This window comes from Cynoglossus semilaevis, chromosome 20 (assembly GCF_000523025.1).
Source record: "Cynoglossus semilaevis isolate Cse_v1.0 chromosome 20, Cse_v1.0, whole genome shotgun sequence".
Lineage (NCBI taxonomy): Eukaryota > Metazoa > Chordata > Actinopteri > Pleuronectiformes > Cynoglossidae > Cynoglossus > Cynoglossus semilaevis.
In genome coordinates, this window is record NC_024326.1 from 3,276,084 (window position 1) to 3,299,788 (window position 23,705).

At 40.2% G+C, this 23,705-nt stretch overlaps 1 protein-coding gene across 1 annotated transcript in view; it reads right to left on the reverse strand.

The window, feature by feature from the left end:
- Positions 1–3,688: 3,688 nt before the first annotated feature.
- LOC103396027 (glypican-5-like) overlaps positions 3,689–23,705 on the reverse strand; it is an 81,925-nt gene continuing 61,908 nt past the window's right edge. Inside the window, exons 9-11 of the mRNA XM_008333950.3 lie at positions 21,780–21,783; positions 20,547–20,682; positions 3,689–6,148 (exon numbers count right to left, since the gene is read on the reverse strand). Of these exons, the coding sequence (XP_008332172.1) occupies positions 5,961–6,148; positions 20,547–20,682; positions 21,780–21,783 (328 nt within the window). The 3' untranslated portion in view covers positions 3,689–5,960. The remainder of the gene's footprint in view (positions 6,149–20,546; positions 20,683–21,779; positions 21,784–23,705) is intronic.

A 23,705-nucleotide genomic window follows, 5' to 3' on the forward strand; every position in this document is an offset into this window, starting at 1 on the left:
ATGGTTGTGCAATCTTTTGTTATCATGAGAGTGTTTTTGTACACATGTTTTTTTTTTTCTTTTAACCCAATGTTGTTTCCTATGGTCAAATGAAAAAAGACAATAACACAACAAGAAGTACCAGGAAAATAACATCTTAAAATACCTTGCTTTACTGGCACAGTGCATTGTGGGAAACAGCTCTGTTAATCAAGGTTAATAAAGGAAAGGGGGAAGTAACCACATCTTCTCTGTTTCCTGTTAGAAATCCAATGCCTGTCAGGATTATGGAGATATTCACATGAACTGTGTTTAATAGGCTCAATTAGTCAGCTCAAGAGCTCAATGAACTCTGGCCTTAATTGGGCAGCAGAGTAAGCAACAGTGACAACTTTGAACCCAGTGAAATGGATGCGCTGAAACTGAAACCAAACTGTGGTTAACAAGAGCAACAGGTTCCACTTTGTCTCCCCTCTGCCTCGGCCGATTGTTCATCTTTCAAAGAGCTATTTCCTGCCTCCCTCCCCCTAATCCAGCAGTGTCACTCTGATCTCCTGACTGAAACGTAAAACAATCTGCATAAGGATGCTTTGTTGATCTCACTCTCCTCCTGCACAGTCATGTTAACGCCAATAAATTTGTCACTAAATGTATTCATGCTGTGAAGGCTGCAAAAAAAGCCCATTTCCAAGGTTGGTTCTAAAAAAATCCAATTTAACTAAAGTAAAAAACTTTTTTAATTTGGCTGTACTCTAATAAAAAAGACATTCAGAGTTAGGATTTATTTTCTTTTTTTTTTTCAGCCATCACTCTAACTCTATCATTATAAGCACAAAGGATATTTCTGAACCGGACACACGTTTTAGAAACTTTATCTCTATAAAAGGAGCTTCAACCAATAGAAACTGGGTTTGAACGAAGTAGCCACTAAAGTCTTTGCAACTTTGAGTCATTTTCATTTTCTTAAGTTGTTAATTAAATACAAATGACCTTCCCTTTGTTCCAGGAACACAGTAAGAGAATTATGATTCATTTTTCTGCACAAACTCTTCGGCCACTGCTCTGTTTCACCACAAAATTCAACATGCACACAGGAACTGCACAAATTATCAAAATATAGCACAGATACAGAGACAGGAGCTAACTTCTTGTTAATAGTCTTTTGCAGCTGTCAAATACTGAATAAGTTTGTTGGCAAAAACTGTAATTAGTACAGACATACGAACATTACTATGCAAAACTTTGTATCTTTAATATTACAAAATGTTCCCATTGATTTGCAAATAATATTTACATTATAGGGAACCATGTACTTAATGGCGCCACCTGTGGCAGCCTATGTGGGTTGCAAAGACCCATAATTTCCACATTATAGTGGAAATATATTTAGTATATGCTCAAATGCAAGTCAAATTTGTTAAACAATTCTTTATATTTCCTAAACCTTAAATGCTACTTTAATGCAATTTCAGTATTTTCTAAAGGCATTTCTTCCATGAAGTACTTTTAGCCCATGTGAGAGAGAGTACTGTGAATGAGAGGACCTCAAGTGTGGACTTGGCCAAGCCAGAAGCGCTGATGTGTGCTACCATTTAAAATAGCCCAGACAGACAGCTGAGCAGCTGTGACCTCAGGTCCCTTGAACTCTCAGTTACACTCAGTGACCAGGCTCCTTTTTTTTTTTTCAACCTGTGTGTTCCTATACCCACTGTATTATACACAGCACACTATATTGATTGCAGGGAACTGCTGCAAATCCTCCAGTGTAAATATAGTGGGCATTTAAGGAACTGTTTGGTGATGCTTATTTAAGCTAAAAAAAAAAAAGTTATGATGTCAAGCTAACTCTCGGTCTTCGATTTGGTGGTTTTGCTCCTATTATTGTCAGTATTTCGAAACCATTTGTGGTATTTTGCATCAGTCAGAGGAGGTTATTAAAGGACAACAGACAGTTTCGACTCTGTCAGACGGTGACAATGCAGGCCAATTAGAGCTCAGGCAAAGCTGAAGCATGATATCCTTGGACAGGGCACTCACTCTGCTCTTGTCTGCAGCCATCGCCAGACACTCGGTTTCACAGCAGCGCATGTGAAATAGACTCCGAGGATCAAATGCAGTCAGCGTGCAGCTGGAAGTGTACAACTCTGGGACAGGGTGTGTCTGTGCGATCATCTATGAGCTTTCTATGATGACTTTTGAGTGTATAAATTTGTTCCTGTGCATGACAGCGAAAGAGGGACAAAAAGTGAGTAAGCGCTTATGGGTTTTTTGTGAGCTTCGGCCAGGAAAGTGCCGTTACTAATGTGCTCCAACGCTGATGGTTAAAGCAGCAGGAGGTGTGGCGAGACCTGGAGGGCAACTGGTGCCTGATAGACAGCCACTGCACATAACTGGTCTGCTCATATACCATTACGTGCCTTTTTCATTGCTCAATCAATAAATGAATGACTTATTATTATTGGAGATGACAGCACAGACTAATTCAGGAAAATGACAGCAGATGAACAGACAGAGTTTGGCCTTATAGGAGCTGTCAGAGCGGTCAGCCACACATCAGCTGAGCAGGCAAATTGTCACTGCAGACACAGCTTTCATCACAACCGACTGTCTGCCACAGTCACTTCCAGCACTGGACCTATTCACGTCCTCTGCCCTCAGCCACTATTCCTGGTGCAAACACACAGACAGTTATGTTTAGCATGAGGCTTTTGGATGCAAATAAGGCAGCTCAGACTGACACGGGTCACGGGGCCTTCCCCACATAGCTGAGTCCTGCTCTACTGCTGACCAGCAGCGAGTGTGATCAGTTACACACAGATGTCTTAAAAGGTCCATCCACATACAAACAGATGACTCACTAAAAGGAGTGTCCCAAAATCAAAGCTCCTAAAAACGATTCAAAAAAAAGATCTTAATCTATCCAAAACCATCAATGTTTATGGACTTGTCTTGTTTAATACATACAACATCTGATCCTCTATAACGACAGCAGGCAGTTCCAGTGACGTTTGTGCTGTAACTGCTTCACAGCTGGTTTGCCAGTGTAATTCCAGGGATCTTGAATTTCAAACAAGGTGCGAGGTGTTAAGCTTCATCATTTAAACTGACTTTACTGCACAACGGTGTTGTCAGATATTCCACCTAATGCTGCTTCAGAAACAATCAACATGAACCGCAGGCCGTTCTGTCGGGCTTATGCCTCTCTACAACTTTTTAAATTTATTTTACATTATTGATGTGCGCTAAACATCAGCTTCTCCAGAGATTATTAACCTTTTTGACCTTGGGGTTCAATTTTTATCCTACAAAATGCCGCAGGGCTAATTAAATATTAACACTGTATGGGTGTCATTGACCTTGCACATGGTTTGATATGTATTCAATAACAAACCAAATCCATTTACAGTTTAAAAAGCAAAAAATCTGTCTTCTCTGTATATTGGAGCTTGTCAAAGAACTAACTGACATTAGTGCCACCACATGGTCAAAAACTGCATTGTAACTGAGCTTGTCGTAGATATTATTGGTGGCATCTTCAGTTGATAACCTGTACAGTTGACCTTTCATGTCTGCAGAAGTTCAACCACTCCTGACCAGATTATTTAAGAGTGTGAAGACCTGTATACACCCCTTTGATGAACAGTGATTCCTAAAAAAAAAAACCCAAATGTGTGAGAGGTAAACATAAAGGAGAAGCTCCCGAGACCAGTGAAAAAGCAGAGCACCTTTAATAGAGCCCGACTACACTGTATCGTAGCGATACAAAGGGAGGAAAGGAGACACATAAACAAACAGTGACTTAAAATATGTACATTTATACACATGCGAAGGTATAGGCTGTACATGAATGGACAAGTAGCAGGAAAGAAACGAACGTGGAAAAAAAAACGTGAAGTGATCAAACGTGGTTATTGGACATGAAATGAAACAAATGTAACACAGCTAAAACTGCTTCATTAACTGCAGAGATAGGACGAGTAACTGCATAGGTCTGCATGTTATGGCACTGTAAGGCGGAGATTAAGTTTCCAGTAGAGACAGAATGAAACCTGGATAATGGGAGAGGTATTTCACTGCTCGTGTAAAGCACAGAGTAGGTAGCATTTAGCTAAGACTCTGTTTCAACGTGACGCTTACATTAAGGAGTCAGCTTTAATATAACAATTACACTGGGACATTGAATTGCAATTGCAAATGCATCTGCATGGGCCATTTTTTTAAGTTTCCATTTTTGTTGCATCAAAAATATTTTTTTTCTTTTCAGGAAGAATAGAATTTAGTAGTTTTTTTGAACCAGTTTCTGGTCACTGACCTGGCTGATCTAAAAAGACAGACAACAAATGTATCAAAAGAAAAAACATTCTTATTGTGAAATAAAAGTGTTTTTGAACAGTGGGGAAAAACCACAGAGCCAAAAGAATGTCCCAACAACAAGGAACAGAAGGGAGAGTCCCGTGTACAACAAATCTTACCTACTGTATGTTTCCACATTCCAATCATGTGACAGAGCAATGCCTAGAAATTCAGAAATGTTGCAGGTAAATATATGTATATATATATATTTTTAACATCTTTGAAAGAAATTATGATTTGTGTATTTGAGAACAAACATACAAACAACAACCTGGACTCACTGTATGTCGGTTCATGCCACGAGCATTAGCTGAAACATTAACTAAGGCTGCACTCGTACCAGGACCAGTTGTTCCGTACTCTGTTGAGAGCCCTTCCTCCCTCCCTCGCGTCCCCCACTGCATTCAAATTACTCAAATTGCTGAAGCCCGGTTGACTCCGACACTTACGTCGGTGATTGTTGTTTATATGGTGTCTTAATCTACTGAATGCGCAAGATGGCGATTCGTTGTAAATAGTGCTACATGCATATAAAGATTTTTGCGGAGGCGGCAGGAAATGTAATTATCCGCGATTGTGCACGAGTCCAAGTGTACCGTGCTTCAGCACACCTATTCTAACCGTGCCGTACTCAGGCACAGTACACTTCAGTACACACAGAATCCAGACTCAAGGTACGAAGGCCTAGTGTTAGTGCACCCCTAGTGTCAACATGATTTGCTACAGAAATTAAACCTATTTTTTTCCTTTTCCTACTGTTTTTAGATGATACTGAGCAGAGAAGCAAAGTCCTTTTTTGAAAATAATTCTGATAAATCAATTAAGAGCTTTTTGTAGTATCACAACCTCATACACTCATTAAATCTTTCCACGTATTTACATTTACATATTCTATACACACCTACGTTGCCTGCACCATGAATTCATCTGTGCAAGTGTGCCCGCGCTCTATCTGTGTACTCATTACATTCTACTCCCTGCCAACACTCAAGACTGTTTAAAAATGTAGTGTTCTGGGCCAGGCACCTGGGATCAATCTACCAATTTATCATGCATTCCTTAATCCTTTAAAAAAAGAGGAGTTGATTTTTTTAAATGAGCCAGTTTCTTTTCCAAGGCTGGCAAATGACCATGGTGAGGTTTTAGCCTTAGAAGTTAAACAAAATCCAGCAACAGAGCAAAACAAAGACTGATACTAATAAATGCAGGGCGTGTGAATTTGAGTCTAAATGTTGAAAGTGTAAGGATAACGTTTGTGTTCTGAACTACTCTGAAGGTGCAAGGAGCCGCAGGACTATACTGGTGTCTAAATACACATACACACACCTAATCCCAGTAGAAGCAGCAGGCAGAGTCATTGTAGATGGCTGTGCATGGGATCAGCTTGTGCAATCATCTGCATCTGTACTGCTGCGGGTCGAGTTCCCCCGCAGGTGCCCCCATCTACAGCCTCCTGTGATTTTTGTCCTCCTTCTCTTCTGTCTCCTTTGTTTCTATCTTCGTCGTCCACGCACAGTAGCTGGAGTACAGGAGTAAGGATACTAAATGCAACAGATGATATGAATGTGCGTCTGCATGTACACATTTCCTAGAAAGGACTAAGGGGGAAAGTTTCAACGGTGCTGGCATCAGATGTGGGTCCAACACATGCAAAGTGCGGCAAGAAGCAGTGCAAGACTCCAGGTGTGCGCCCATCTGGCAGGTGGTGAACCCCCTATCACCTTCACTGAGGGGGGCTTGGAGGCGATGACATACGGGCTCTCAGCTACGGGCTGTCGGGCGATGGGCCTTCGATCGACGGTGGAATCTGTATCAGCTGTGAGAGATAAAGGCAGAGAGAGAGGAGAGACAAGGAACAAAAAGATAAATGGTCGGGGCATCGCAGTCTTAAAGGTTAATGGGCTTCAGTGTTAATAGTCCTTTTGGCCTGTAAAACTGTCTTTTAGCATCTCCTGGCCTTGTTTAAGCATGTGCGTCATTACATTTTAAGGATTTCCTAAAGCGACCAGGCATTAAACAGAGACTCCTACATTTCTTTGAATAAAATAATTGAACAGAAATATCACAGCAGGGGTTGACGTATTCATAGAGCTTATGATTAACTACAGATATGTAAAAAATACACACTCACACACACACACAGTGATGCTGTGTTATTACAGATTGTGTTTTTCTTCTCTTCATTGACAGTAAAATTTAAAAAGGCCACTGAATCTGTCGCTCTCTCTCTCTCTCTCTCACACACACGCACAGTGATGGAGGTTGGATGCGTTGTGTAATTTCCAGCAGGACCCTGTAAGCACTCAGTTTATCACCGTTAACCTCAAAGTCTTGCACATAAACCCACAAACACACATAACGATGACAGAAGCTGACATCAGCGGACCCCTTAAAAAAAAGGCCTTCACTCAATTGGATTTCTATCATTACTGTTACCATTATGATGCTGGATTTGTGTGATATTTACCAAGAAGGCCATTTGCAGGGGAAATGGGTTCACTTGGAACACGGGTCGCCTGTCACCGGGTCCGTTTTGTGTGTTTAAATGTTGTGCAAATACTCCAGTCCTGGTAATGTGTCCTCAAATAAGAATAAAAATCCTGCACCACTGACTGCGGTGCAGGATTTGATCATGAAAAGCTCAATTACTTTTCAATGCCTGAAGACAGCAATGTACCTGAGCAATGCTCATTACACATCCCTGTGTTCTCTGAGGAGCACAAGTGCATCCACCGTGTGTGTGTGTGAGTGAGTGTATAACATCTCTGTGAGGTTGGATAGTGAAAACCTGCAGAAACACTTGACCTACAGGTATGCTGAGTGTTGCTTTGTTGGTTATCATTTGGATGCAGACAATTCTGTTGTTTTTTTCTGAAAAGAAAAGAGAATGTTTACTCTTCTTCTTTTTCTTCTTCTTCTTCTCATTCAACCTCCATTTTGCGCCAGTCCGTGACTAAATGCAACCCAACCTTAAAACCTACACGATTGGATTAGAGACAGATTTTCACCCTTAGCACACAACGCACCACAACACACCCCCAATTAAATTCCCATGATCATGCATTATCACTTAGGCCTTCAAGGAAGGGCTCTGTAAACTCTGTGTGGGTGTCTGAATAAAGAGAGGGATGGAAGGACATGAAGGAGTGACGATCACAGGAGACAGAGAGAGAAATAAGCTGAAAAAAGTGAAAACAGTGAAAAAAAACGAAGCAATGCTTATGTTTTTAAAAACAATAGCTGTTACATATAAATTTAGCTGCTCAAATGTCATTGCTTAATTAAATTTAGCACTTGTCAGAAAGAAGATGTTGTACTAAAATAAAACTAAAAAAAAATCTTTCCACACATCTTGAAGATAAAGATGTCACATCGGTCTATTGTCTATTACTTGGCTTATCGTGGTACTGAAGTAGTTTTACTTTGCAGCATTACTACTTCAACTGAGGTCAACTGAGGGACAGACAAGGTCCAAGCCTTTATCACACACATACACTCTGGCCTTCATCAGACACACTACTAATATATGAAACCAGTGGGAAACGACTTTAATGATGATAGGACTTTGGGAGGGATACTTGACTGCATTTTTCTTTCATATTACTGTACGTGTATAGTTCAAAGACGTACACTCATCCGTGGATGTGAGAATGCTTATCAGCCCATCCCTATTGTGCAGCTGGGCTTTATGTGCATCCAGGCTTGAAAAAGGCTGGGCAGGGCTCAAGAGAGCGACAGAGGGGGAGAGGGAAGAAGAGATGGAGATAAAGAGAGGTGATTCCGTGCCAGTGGTTTTTGTTGTTCTAATAGACAATAGACAAAGACATCATTTATCCACAATCAGATTGCTGTTATTGTTTCAGAGTAACAATGCTGTTTTCTGCTTTCTGTGACCAAACAGCACCGAATGGAACAGTGCAGCACGAGTACGACTGCACCGAGGGCAGAGTGAGGGGATAATTAATTTAAAATGTCAATGCAAAAACATCTTTTTCCCCCTTTTTTTTCACCAAATGGTTTTAAATCAGTGAAACCAGAAGTTTAGTTGTGGTTCCTTGCTCCGTCGGCGCAGTTATTCCTACGCTGGAAAAGCCTCTCGGATGAGCACTTAATCCTGAGGACTTCTTCAGACATATGGGTGAAAATTTCCCATCAAGTAAGTCTGAGTAAATGGGGACTATTTTATGGTCCCTTTGTGACCTATGAGGCAGTATAATATATATAATATAATATAATATAATATAATATAATATAATATAATATAATATAATATAATATAATATAATATAATATAATATAATATAATATAATATAATATAATATAATATAATATAATATAATATAATATAATATAATATAATATAATATAATGGATAATAAATATAAAAGGAAAAGAATGGGGAAAGGGAAAAAAGAGGGACCAAATGTAGAATACACAAACATCAAAAATTAGAACAAAGAACAGGAGGAAGAGGGAAAAGAAAAAGTAGAACAACAACAACAACAACTTCAACTCGAGGGCCCGGTGATGTTTTTAACATAAAATAACTTGAAAGGCTGTGCTTCATAAGATGACTCACGACTAAATTCCCCACAGTGGGAAAAAGAAAAAGTGTGTCAAAAAAAAGAAAAAGAAAAACAACAGTGGGTGGAAGGGAGTGAAAGATGATGTGAACGACCAGAGGAGGAAAAAAAGATAATCTGTTTTCAGGGAGATTAATGTGTGTTGTCACTTATATGAAGGATACACGCGCTTCTCCCATCACGACGACACTCGACATGAGAGGACATATGTTTCGCTAACGGTGAAAGACAAATGTATTTTGATAGAGAGGAAGCGCCACCGTAGGGAGCAAACACTGACACTGACAAGAAACCAGAAACGGAGAGGAAAACAAATGGAACCTGACTTGAGAGAGGTCTGTGTCAAAGCGCCGACACGTGTACCGAGGTGGTTTACTTTCATTTGTCGATAAAGTCTTTGAGGAGAGAAGACGTGAAGTCTTGTCTCCCCTCACTGAACACTGCCTTGAATCTCAGGGCACCACGTTGCCCTAGTTACAACAATGCAAGATCCTGGGACCACTGTGTCGACCTCTGCGTTGGCTGAGTGTGTGAGAATCACTGCGTCGTGCCTTTTGCCCAGATGGGCAGTGAGTGTATGTTGTTGTTCTGCTGGTCCAAGAGCAGGAACAGCTGCTTCTAAAAAGACAGCCCACCACAGGAAGAGAGGGTTTGTAAAAGGTGGAAGCTCAAAAGGGAAAAGCAGGGAATTTGTATGAAAATGTGATTTGGTGAATGATAAAAGTGTTTTGTGTAAACAACACTTGTGCATGACACAGCAGTAAGAAACAAACCCAACATGTGACATTGGTGTAAGCCTGTTTTAAGAGCTCACTGTAGCATTACTGAAGTAATCCACTAAGAATGAAGCCAGGAAAGAGCCGGGCTTAGCATGTTGTCATGGTATATGATGTTGAAATGACAAAGCAGCTTAAACAGTCTGAGCTTAAACTTGTGGTTAACACCGACATAAAAATATCATTCATTCGCTCTGCACTCAACTCTGTCCCCTGCTTCTCAAACTGTGTTTTAACAATATAAAAATATTAAAAGAAAACTTTCACTTTTCGTCCGGCGTAAATCATGTGTGACAGTTTTCACTCCTCCTGTGAGTTTTGATTTATGATGTGGAGGCAGTGTGGTGGTAGAGGGGGGTCAGTAATATGCTCCTCCTTCTGCCCATTCTCATCACCTCCCTCTCTCGAGGCTCACACCTCCTGCGTTGACCTTGCAGGTTTTTCTCCGCGCAAAGTGGTTGATGGGATACGATCACAGTGGGTGGGTTGTTGTTAAGCAGCTCAACGTCCTGAATTTTGACAGGATCACCAGATTTGGCCTGGTGGTGGTATTTTATTAGCAAAGACTGACCTTTGACTTATTTTCTAACCAATCATGTGGACAAACACCAACAACGGAATGCTAGACGTTGGAATATGTGAAGAGACGCTCAACTTTCAGATGTTTGTAACCGCCTCAGTTGATCCTCGACTGTGTTCTGCAGTTTGTCTTATTATTCAACGTGCATTTACTCATTAGCACAGGGCAGATGATTGACACATGTTTATACAGCAGTCTTGCTAAAATGCCATGGGAGTCTACAGGAGACCCAGTTTGTGAGGTTCCTGTTCTCATTTTGCATCTAACACAGTTTGGGTCTAAGATATCAAAGCAGGCCTCGCTCACAGCAGCAGTACAGTTCATCCAACTCAACTTTTGACAGCCTGCATACTCTTAAGTCTAGAGTGATGCAGAAAGAACAAAAAAAAAAAGTTTTCTCTAAACAGAAAAGAAGACAAGAATTAACAACAAACTCCTTTTTTAATGTCATTTTTAAATGATCACAACAATTAAAGTTTAGCTTTTTAAAAATGTTGTATAATAACTACAGAAATGACAACTTAACAATTTGATTCCAAGTTTTGGACTTGTTGACTGATTTCGAGATGAAACAAGTGTAAAAACTATAATAATTGATCAAACAAATATTGGTAAAGATATTATTTTAACTTATTTTTAATGATTTCTAAACAATTGTATTATTTCACTTTCTTTAATATAAATCAGGTTCAAATAAAGTGCAGGATGTAAAAACATCTGAGCTGGCGTACCTTGATCACGTGACTGCTCCAGTGGCAACTACTAAAATGTCTCAGGGTCACCCGAAATTTGTGACCTCAAAATGGGGTCACAAGCCAAAAAGGTTGTGACCCACTGTCCTAACTAGACTCAGGTCGAAACCCTGATGACCTAAGACTCAGACTCGGACTTTCGCAGCTTCAAATTAGAGTCAGCAGATTCGAAAAGTTGGAGATGAGAACTTTACTTGTAGCCTTTTTTTTTGTTAGATGTTTCTGTGCTGTCAACATGAATTTTTAATTCCAAATGCTTGATGCTTTATGAAGGATTAACACAATTAGGACAGCTGCCTTTTATTTACACTGAGCAGCATCAGACTCTGGAGCCAGGGAACAGCACAGCTGCTCCGTCCTCATGTGCCACAGATAACCATGAACTGTTTTCTGACAGGTTTTTGTATCCCACCCAAACTGCAGGCTATGAATACGAGCAGTGCTGAGATTTCTCCAGTGGGCTGTTGCATGGTCACTGCTTCTGTTCTCAGATTACAGCATGTGTAGAAGAGTGATAATGCACACATGATAATAAAATACCACAGCCAGCCAGCAGGACACAGCCGGCTCATCTGTTGTGATCAGAGCAACGCTGCTTAACGGCTGTGGGTTAAGTGACATTAGTGATCCTGGAGAGCTAACTTTTCTAAACATGCTGTACAAGGCTTCACTCTTCCTATTAGGTTAAATGCTATCAAGCGGCTTATTAGCCTGTGTTTTTTCTACATCATGCATTTGCAAACATTACTGTATCAAAACTTATTTCTTTTATTCAATATAAAAGAGCGAAATGCTAAATTATTTTCTGTTCTTCACTAAGGTCAAAGCTGAGCCGCATCTGTTGGTGTGCAGAGGTTTATTAAGGTCCTGACGACCGAAATGTCAACATCTGCCATCATCCCAGCATAGCTGTGCACGGCCCTTAGGAGGGTACGAGTGCAACACAAGACACAGACCAATCCATCTGCCTCTGGTTGGACACCACTCTAAGACTGATGCTGCACTGGACGCTCATGCATCAGGAGAGCCCTGACGCTGCTAAAGCATCAGGGGAATGTTAAAACAATGTTAACTGTCTCACACAGAGACATGTGCCGTTCCAAGGAGCCACACAATGTTTCCTTATCTCTCTTCACATTCTTTCTAACAAAGGATGTTAAGGTTAGGAGGGCGGAGAGAAAGGAAAGGATGCATTCAAGCAGTTGATGACTGGCCATTCATCTTGTGCTGTTTTTGTCCACAGTTCACTCTGTAATGTGGTGCCGTGTCACTTTTAAGCTACTCACCCGGTCAAACTATTCTCCCCCTTCTGTATTCCGAGTTGCACGCTCACTTTAAACAACAAACTGTCCCTCTGGGAACTCTCCGTCTGGTTCACAGGCAACCTGTGTGGGGAATCCAAGGCTGGTGCAGGGCTTCTGGCAGGCCACTCAGAGGGCCACAGGGCTCAAAGTACAGGGGCACCACCGGGGTACGCAGCTGAGTCCGCGGCTAACCTAGCAACTGGCGAAGCAGCATGGCAACTACGGAGCAGGGATCGAGCGTTGGAATCTACACAGTGTGACGCGGGGACTATTAAGTGCTTTGCCAGGATTACGATTTACTCCCTTAGATAGACACAAAAACACATACATGCAGAAACAAATAGCCCAAAGAGGCCCTGGGAGGACAGTGACCTCTACCAGTGAATGTGACACATCCAGAAAATACAGGGGAACTGGGAGGAGAAAGCATCCTCTGTGCTGCAGAGGTGTTAGGAGAACTTCTCAATCTTACAGGCACATAAACTGCCTTTCCCACCAGAACACTCATTTGCCATTTATATGATATCATTGCTCAGACGCACACATCCTGGACTACACCTGTCGGCACTCAAACGCCAGATGCCTCATTGCATTGGCAGGTGTCAGGTTGTCCTTGCCGACAGACAAGCGTGAAGGATGCAGGGATAAACACACATTCATATTCCTTTGCTCTCGCTCGCTCTCTCTCCTTCCCCCATAAACACACAAACACTTTGCCATCCATTCTAGTAAAAAAAACACAGTGCACGTTAGGTAGCACTCAGGAGAATGGTTATGAATGATTCTCAGTTATTATTCCAATCACAGATTCCTCTCCTACTCACTGCTCGATCTGCCATTCAGTCACAGTGTGATGCGAAATTCTTTTTTATCTATTTATATATGGAGTGGTTTTAACTTGAGAAATGTGGTGATTTTGTGTCTGCTTATGTTGAAGTGGTAGAGAAAAATGTACAGTATGACAGCTGAAGTATGGGGAAAATAATGCTCCAGAGTGAAGAGACACTGTCTTTTAAGGTCTCAGACCACAAGAGTGGGTTATAAATGGTTAAAAACAATAGTGGTTTTATTTCTTGGTTGTGGAGTTAGGTTTCCTCCAATTCGGAATTTAGCGACATCTGGTAAATTAACTCGTTTGAATAAATATTCCTCATATCAGCATGTCAAAACACAGGTATCTTAAAAAAAAAAAGTTTTAGTTTTTCCAACATTGGTTACACATGAAACTACATTAGTGCAATCTGTAGAAAAATCTCTTATCACAGAAATCTCAACAGTCTCATATTTGGTGATAAAAACAACAGTTCACAGTTTTATTTTAATTAAAATGCATAAAAGCTTAAGAAAAAAATCACTTTAAATTTCACAGTCGCTAATAAAAATTTAATTTAACATAATTTCACCAATTAAAATAGACTGTATCTTTAAAGTTTAAAGGATGGAATTAGAACAGTGGACGACAACAGAAGTCAGTGACAAAGCCGCCCTCAACAGTACTCTGGTACAGTCAGTCTGTTCCAGGTTCAGCGCTTAATGCCAAATCGATAACAGATAAGAGAGCAGGCTTCAGCATTGCAATCAGTGATCAATACATTCGGCTCTTAATGAAGTGATTTGTCTTAAATTTGCATTCTTTTGGTATGTAAACAAGTCAATACAGCCGCCAACGGGTAGTAGATACGAAAACTGGCTCATTGCTGCCAACATTCTCTGACCAGTAAGGGTAAAAAAAAAAGATTCCTCCTCTGTAAAGAAGACATGTTCACTGTGAGGTTTGAATCTGCTGAGATAAAAGTATCTGCTGTAATGGAAAAATTCCATCCATTCCTCTCTTTATTTTCTTCTCCTCTGCTCTGCTCTACTTTGCATTTTCCCCAACATTCCAGGTGGGTCTGGGACAAAGAGGATCAGACTCATCCATGCTTATCCTTCAGATGTATTTTTCAATATTAGTGGAATGTCTGCCTCTACTTTCTCAGTGCGGTGTAGCAGAAAGAATGCCAGTTTCTGTGTCCGTGGCCAAGAATGGGCTGCAGGCGATGCATGAGATTGAAGTGGGTAACTAATGCACCTCTACGGCCTCTATTCTAAGCAGCAAATGAGAAGTCTGAGATATACACTCACAAATTCTTGATGCATTTTAAATAAACTAAGGCTGCCGCAAAAGTCCTTTAATTAAAGAAAACCCTTTGTGTCACTTTTATAATGCACAACCATTCGTTAATTAAGCATTTATTCTTTCCCACAGAGGTTGGCACTTTGTTCCCTGGCTTCTTTACTGTCCTGCTGCACTGAGCTGTCCTTTGGCAATGCATAGAAACCAGCATTTACTCTGGATGGCTGTGCTGGCAGTGTGTGAATTAGTGTCAATGAATAATAATGGAAGAAAAGTGCTGTATAAATATAGACAATTTACTCGTGGTCTCAATGACAAAAAGACAAGTAAGTTTTATGCAAGCGTGTCGGGCTGTCGGGGGAACCGGTACCGACTGTATGTTAAGGAAACAATAAAGTACCCTCAGTCATACATCTACTGGTTTTGCAGTTTTCAATAAAGAATATTTTATGACTCTGGACATCGTCTTAAACCATCTTTAAAATGTCATTTATTGCTTGGGAACAAGCACATGTTGTAAAACATTCCTATTACATCGTGGGATAAAAGCTCCTCCTGCGGTACTGGGGTTGAGGCTTTTATGTAGAGACGATACCAGAACACTCAGTCAAAAACAATCCTTGCCCCCTCTGCTAATAAACTTCACAGCAAACAGCAAAACGCTACATACAGATTCCTGATTTAGTATTTTTCACTTACTTTCACTTTCCATGTAGTGATTTCTCGCACTTTGTCGCTTACGACCTGTTGCCTGAGCAGAGAGCCTTGTTTCTTCCCTAACTGGGTCCCTGAGGTGTGTGTTGAGGAGACTCAATCATAAAGGCCTCAATGATACCACTTAGAAAGGAAATGATGATAATGATGGCGGCTAATGAGAACCATTTTTCACTGATGACCTCATGCCTTGGGAGCCCTGTAAGCTAATATCCTCTAAAAGTGCCATAAAAACTAGAAAACACGCCAGGAGAAAGCATCTAGAGAAAGACAGGTGGAAGACACTTTAAAAGACGAGGACAGAAGGAATCCATGTCTGGTGCTTTTGTGAAGCAAACAAGAGGGAAATGGGTAACAGGGTCATTATTCTCTATTAGGAACTGATCTGTTCTGATAAAAAAGAAATATATCTTAACAAACACATTTTCCAAACCTGCATTACATAAAGCTTTTGGATGATAAAAATGTTTCATCTGATTATTTTTTACTTTAATGAATCACAACTGATCATGAATAATAGAGATAAATTAACACTGCAGTGACCAAAAGAATATCTGTTTATTGGAAAGGAGCACTTTCTGGAACAGGAGGACCAATAACAGCAGGTAGAGGTGAGGGTTTGACACCATGATTTAGGTATAATCCAAATGATGGGATTCTACAAAGGTAGAACTCGTGGGAAAAAAAAAGCTGGTGGATTTTAGGATTATTGTGCATTGTGATGGTGGCTTGTCAAACACCAGTCATTCTGCTGATTATTACAATGTGTTAAAAATTCTAATCTGATTCATATATAAACTAGATTACCACTGTAATCCAGACAGCCCTGGTATTAAACCATATAATACTACACTCGCACAGTGTCTCAAAGAGACTTTTTTTTATTCCATACGCAGACCAGACCTTCCCCCTGCCCCACCAAAGCCATCTGATCCTCCTGTCCCTCCGTCCTCAGCCCTGTTCTGCCCTGCGGAGCTCTCAATCAACCCTTTGAGCTCCACATGAAAGGCTACGGGAAATGACAGTCCTACTGGTAATATCCGCGGTAGGACATCTGCTGTCCAGCCACCTTCTGAACATGCCAGTCCCACAGAGTCTGAGCTCAATCCAAGATGTGAGATGGAAAGATTGAGAGTTGGATCTCTTTTATTTTAACAGAGCTTGGAAGCAGCAAACTCCTATCTACCTTGTCACGAGAGACTGAGTCATACGTTTGGACGTGGCCGTCATCCTTTCTAAACCTCAGCTCAAAACACATTATGTTCACATTAGCTGTACTTCCATGCCCTCTTAACTCTGTCTCTGACTGTGAGAGGTCACTGGATACTGAGTGCTAGCCAAAAAAGGCAGTTCTGGCCTCACAAGATTGATTTAGTGAATTTTTTTTTGGGAGTCACAGGTAGCTCCACAGACTTTGGCCAGATGATATAAACAGCAGACGTGTTCATGTATTGTAATTTGATAGAAATCTTATTTTTTTCTTTTACAGTGTTGTTTTGAAACGACATTCCTCTGCATAGCAGTGCAAAAAACATACGTCAATATAAAATATCTAGATCTACAAATGCATCACGTCGACTAAAATAACTCATAAATCCATAAAAGCTAAAAAAAAACCCTCAAATCCATGATTCTATTCCCTCGAAGCCTTCATCGCATTATATCCACAGTTTGCAGCAGCCTTGATAAAGTGTTGAGTGAAAGTGTTGAGAAGGTGGAAAAAAAGTGAGCCATGAGTAAAATGCATAGTTGCAGTATTTCAGGTGCTGATTTTTGTTGTTAATGGGAGTTTTTAAGAGCCAATCAATGTTCAGGTACAATAATCTCTTGCGGTTGAATTTAAATTAGCCTGATAACAGTGCTACAGTTAAAGTGGAACAAGTGTTTAACGATGCCTTAACTTTATGCTCTACGCAAGAGAGAACCTGTTAGTGGGAGAGAGAGGGAGAGAGTGAGGGAGAAAGAGTGCAGTTGAGTCAGAGGATAAAGCTTTCAGATTTCAGACAATTACAATTAAAATAATCGTGTGTTGAAGCATACTTCTGTATCCAGGCAGTTTCACACACATTTATTACATTCTTGATGTCCAATTAGTTACGTTACAATTGCGCAGGTTTGACCACGAATCCAATAAACATTAAACTTTGACGAGAAGAACAAATTTCATTTTGTCGTCCTTTGTTTTTGTTATTGGGCATCTTGATATACGTCATGGGGGGAAATGTGGTCGACCTTAACACCATCACCACCAGTTTCATATTCAGAGATGTTTCACTGCCGAACATACTCTGGGTTTTTGTGTATATTTCAATAAAAAGAGAAATTGGAAACTGTAGAAAACAGTCCACCAAAGTAGCAGCTGTGGATTTAAAACACTGTTCAAATTTATCCTCCTCAGGGTGAAGTTTATAAAGTGCACACACACACACACTCACATACACACATACACAGAAGACACGCAGCCAGTGAGCCAGGCAGCTGGTTGCTCCTCATAGCAAATGAGAGAAAGTTCCAAAGTTGTCCCTCTCCCCTGGAATAAGAGAATAACTGATTCCCTCATAAATCCTCCCATCTTGTCAGATTCAGATAATTATGTTCTTTAACACGATGGCAAAGCAAAACAAACATTGCCACTGGCTCCATGCAAAGAGACAGCTTTAGCAAGTCGACTGCAGTGCGTGAGAGTAATGCCGGAGCGTCTTTACTTCCTTGATGAGCTCACCAGTGTTCCTGACAGATGGTGTTTGTTACCAAAAGAGAATTGTACTTTCATGGCTGTATGATTCACACTTTTTTTTCACTGCATATCCCTCTGGCTCAATCACAGGAAGTGTTTATCCATGCATTTACTTCTTGTCCTCACAGAAGCATATTTGGCTTTCTTCTGGTATTTTTGTTGTTGTTGATTTAATAGATTCCCACACCTTTTCTGAGGCAGACGACAAACAGCGGCACAAAAAAAAAATTCAAACTGTGTTGCAGTCCAATACAAAGCAGTAGATTGTTTTCCCGTTAATGTCCTTCGACTGCATTAACATATGAAAGAAAACAATGCAACAACAACAAGAAGAAGAAAACAGCATCTTCTCCATTATTCAGTCCATTTTATTCAGACCAGAACTGCGTATTACTGGTTTGGAGTTGAGATAAGTTTGTTGGACTGATGAAGGTGGGACCATCACACTGTCATTTGGAGACTGTTCTCCCCATTTAATGCAGATACAGCAGCCCTAATGTGCCACCGCAGGCCTTTCAGCGATTAATAGGTTAGCTAGAAATGAAAAGCTTAGTCATACAGTCAGTGTTCCTGGACTAATAAAGTAATAAGCAATAGTCACACCACAGAATTAACCTCAAAAAGGGCTTTCACAGCCAGAGGGAAAGAAAGATGATACGGTTCATTAAAGATTCACTGAATAATTCTCCCGTTCACGGCTGTGGTCACGGCTTTGTACACGCAGGCCTTGTTTAGCTCGCACACAAAGTACACTAGCATGTCTCCGGGCGACTGAAGCAGGATCTTAACGGAGATCAAACATGCGTGACATCATGCAATCAGACTGTAGAAGTGGAGAGCAAATTTTAGACTGTGCACGGAACTTGACTTTTTCAACTCTGGCTCCGGCAAGCTGGCACAAGGAAGGATGTTGGTTTTAACAGGGTTGACGGCTACAGACACTGTTTTGGTGCACTGAGGCTAAAAGAGAGGACAGCAATTCTCTTCATTTGTTAAATGGATTTGTGTGGGGACAACAGTCGCTGCAATACACTGCAGTAGAACATAGGTTACAAGGCAAGTAACTGACCACTGAGGGACGTGGAGTTAAAGAAGTCGTCAACAATGGCAGTCAATTAGTAAAGATTTCTAATCCTCCAATGACATTCTGCCTTTTCACTGTAGTATGTCAGCACTAAAACAGTGCAAAGGAGGCTTTTAGGCTCAGTTGTCACTGTGTAGCGTTCGCAACAAAAAAAGCCACCCATCAACATGTACCATTTCAAGCTGGCATAAAAAGGCTGAGGTCAGAAATCATGTTTCTTTAAACTGTGTGATGGACAGATCTGAGGTCGTAGTAAAATTTCAGAAAATAAAAAAAATAAAAAAGTGCTCTCTTTGACAACAACAGCAAATGCATCGCTTAAGACTGAATCCATTAGGATCATTTTAAAAAACAACAACTCTTTGACAGCTCAGTTACTTGAGTCCCCACTCAATGGCTCTACAGTACCTACAACCTCTCTGCCCACTGCAGAATTTGCTCAATGAGCATTGCTCTTTCTTTGCTCTACATAATAAAACTATATCTGGTGTGATAGTTAAGGTGGTAATCTCCTCTGGGAACCCAGCTGTTTTTATGAGGTCAACTCTCATGTCCCAATTAGCAGCTGTGGCCAGATTTCCTCTACTAGCTCGGATCCCCGTGGAGTTTTCAGGGGCTTTAACAAATCTGATTAAGCTGGACCCTTCAGTACTGATGTCATTAGGAGCTATTCTAATAAATGACCCCAACCTCTGTTTACTGAGACATTTTGGACAAAGTAATGACTTTAAAAGCATCAGAGGGGAGGAGCTGCTGAGTTCTAATGGAACTGTGCCCCAGTATGAAATAATGGTTGGTTCTGTTTTGTCGGGAGACACTTTGACCCTCAAACATTTCTAGGTTCAATGAGAATAAAAACTGTGAGCTATGACACAATTTACTTGACTTGACTTATGTCATTCCCATAGAATTCCAACACTCATGAATCATCTTCTATGGTAAAATAATAAAGCCAAAAACACTGACTTTGTCCTATTAAGGACCTTCTTTTCACTTTGCAGTTTTACTTTGCTATAATGGTTGTTAATAGAGCCTAAGCCCTTACTAAATAAAAATAAATTGTTTTAAAGCCCCCGATACTGTGTTAATTTTTCAAAACTGCAGGTTTTTGTCTTTTGCCTCTGTAGAAATAAAGATTAATGGCAGCCACCCTTCATTATTATAAATAATTAACATGAAACTCTTACAGTACATCAGAGGAAAACAAGCCCCGACATCTTCTCACTTGTGTGTGTGTATGTAATAAACTGTAGCAAATATAAACTGAACTAGCCTCAAGGTAGTACAGTTGTTCAAGGCTGTGAAGTGTTTGAGGGTGAACTGTGTTTTTAACTTCTTCTTTTTTTTTTTTTTTTGCCATGAAGGAGGCAAACCAAAGAGTGACTTTGTGTGTCCTCAGAAAACATTTCCCAGGCAGAGTTGTCCTTGGTTACACTGCACTAAATCATCAAAGCACAGGCATAACATAATGAGAAGAACCCATCACAACTATACAGTAAATCAGGTCGAAGATCGGTGTTGACTTAATGATAAAATGACTAAGGGGCTTCATATGAAGGACACTTACAACTTTCCTGACCGTCTCCTGAGGCCGGACAGCCATCCTCATCATCGCAGCCTATGGAGCTGCCCTCGGATTTTCCACTGCCGATCTCATCCCACGTCTCTATCTGGCTCAATTTGGGAAACTTCTCATAAGTCTCCTGAACCACAAACCAGAGAAAAATACAACGTTATGATATGCATGACATTTAGTTGCTTTTATCCAATAAAGTGTAATGTATTAGCAGCAGCAGAATATAATTATTGACCAGAAATAAAGATCATTTGTCATACAGGAAGAGATGCAGGTTTGACCGCATGTTGAAGGAGAAAATTAAGATGAAATACTACACTGCTACAGTTGGTGGACATGGTTTGAACATTTGCTGTAACAAGGACATTTCTGTGTGCCAGGATTATTAAGTTCTTTTTTCCTATCTTAAAATATTGTACAAAATATCTTGAAGATTAAAACAGAAATAAAGAAGAAGACTCTAGGGCAGTGATTCTCAAACGTTTTATACTCTGTACCACCTGAGAAAACATTGCGCTCTCTGAGTACCACCATGATGACCAACATTAGAATATAGCAGCACAGGCCTTCCCTGTTAGCTTCCACCACAGGAGAGATGTTTCACCTTTATTCAATTGAAAATGTAAATGTGAAAATATGAATTAGAGAGTGCTTGCGAACCATGGTGGTACACGTACCACAGTTTGAAAACCACTGCTCTAGGGAAATGGAAATGATGGATGTATAATAGACAGACATGATGATGGGTGGTGTAACAGCTGTGAGAAGTTAGGAGCCTTAAGATGAAGCAGAAAAGAAAGTAGTCACGTGACAAAGCCAGGTATCTTCCAGTTAATGACGGTCAAAATGTGATTGAATGAACCTTAATTCCTGACTATGATGTATTACAGATTCTCTGACAAATAACAGTCATGGTGTCTCTTTGGGGAACGTAGAATTAAAGCCTTTTTCGGTTACTTTGTGATAAGTGACACTCCTACAGTCAAATAACAGGTCTGGCTTATTTTAGCGTCCAACACATGACATCTAGCATCCTGTAAATATAATAGAGCAGTGTGGGTGGTGTCCAACAGCTTTGGCCCTGGGTGGTAGAATAATGTGTTACCTTCAATTACATCCAGGTTTTTAAAAGAAGCATTGATTATAAGGTTGAGAACCATTACACCTAAACAAAAGATGTTTTGTCACTGTGCCCTTATTTTTCCATGGTCACCATGGTAACACCTGCCTTAAACTCAATAAAATCCCATGGGATTCAACCCTGAACTAGTGAAGTGTTTAATACTTTACATAATAGGTCATATTCACACAGGCTTTTTACTGTGTGCTGATGTAACGCATGGTGTGAGAATCTTAAAAGCTGCAATCACAAAGGAATTCCGTTGAACTCCTTTGTGCTGTTGGTATTGAATATATACATTAGTGTGTGTGTGTATTAATGCAGCCTGACATTTGTTTATATTTCAGTGATACATTAATATTTACAAAAGTCACTTATAAGAAAATTCACATTTCCTAATTGGAAGTTAAAATGTGGATAAAAATGAGTAAAATGCCACACTTTCTTTTAACTTTGTTCCTACTGTATATTGCTCAGAGAGTTTTGTAATTTATTTCTGTTGAAATACAAATCTAAAGGACTCTTTTAAAGCATTTTGACCTGCACACTCTGTAGTAAACACTATATTTAGACTCCTAGGTCTAAGAAAGACAAAGGAAAACACTTCTCAGCAGAAACCCCTCTCAGCATGGGATCATCTTAATTGGATCACCTGCTGGCCATTCCTTATGTCCACTATCGTCCATCCATGCACACGGGCAAAAAGGACACTGGAGCATTAATGCATGATGCTGGCATGGGGAACAAGATTTTTCAAAACATGGTAAAAACTGAAAGGAGACACACTGTTCATGTTGGCCACACACTGCTGTGGACTCAACAGAGATCAGCTGAATATCACTTCAGGAACACACGACCTTCAGATGGAGGGAAGAAAAACTCAAGCAGCACAAGACTATCTCTATCCAAGATCCAAATATGGCAATAAAAAAATATTACTAAAAAGAAGAGTCAAGATTGGAGAAATCCAACTGAGGCGATGTGCAATGTGGTCTGCTGAATTTCACTAACAGACAAAGACAATATGGGAGTTGATGTGGGTCAGGTGAGTGCTCACGATTCAAAAAGACTCCAGTACTTATGATAAAAAAAATTAGCTCAACATTGTGAAGACGAGTAAATATCCAGCTGTCAACATCGGCTCTGTAGTTGACTGATGTCAAAGTCACATAAAAAACACTTTGGTATCTTCTGATTTAAAGTTATCACCGCTCTCTGCGGGTGCTCAGGTAATAACTGATCTTGACAGTCAGGACTATGTCTGATGCTATAACTCATTACTATCTGTCGAGTGAACCATTTAAACTCAGTGTGAAGGCACTCCTGCTCACTCCTGCTATGAACTCCATAAATGTACAGTCTGCTCATTGGTAAAGGCAGAGAACAGCCATTCAAAATCTCCTCCTAGGTTTCCATTTTGGTTTGGTTAATTTTGATTTGCTCTAAATTCAAAATAGTTTTTTGTTCATGACATCTGTCTTAGAATTTCTGTTCCTATCTCGGTTTAGGGAAACAGAAATTGTTTTGGCAAAAGTTAAAGCTGAGAGAAAGCCAGACTGAAATTTCATACAGTTTATATTCTGTAAACTCCTTCTTCTGAGTTAAGAAGCAAAAACACTACATACAGTATGAAAGCAGATCCCACCAGGTCTAAAGTAAACGACAGTCTCTATATTATGGTTTTTTATCTGAAAGTGTAATGGGATTTTTATAGCTAGATTTAATGCACAGTCTGCACAACCTGCCATCATAAGGAATGCAAGTCGAGACCTGCAGGTGATTATGCCATTTGTATTTTATCGTTAAATGTTTAAAATGTATGTTTTCGAAATGCACACTAATATTATTCCTCAATGGTTTTCTGCATTTCTCCTCATACACAGGTCAGTAAAAAACATATCAGTATTTGATTGCACAGTGATCATCATCATTTTATTGGTTTAAGCAGAGGCCTGCAGAGAAGAGATAAGTGACAACCAAGGATGGACAACAAGACAAAGACGTCGTCCTGCCTGGCTCTGGACACTGTC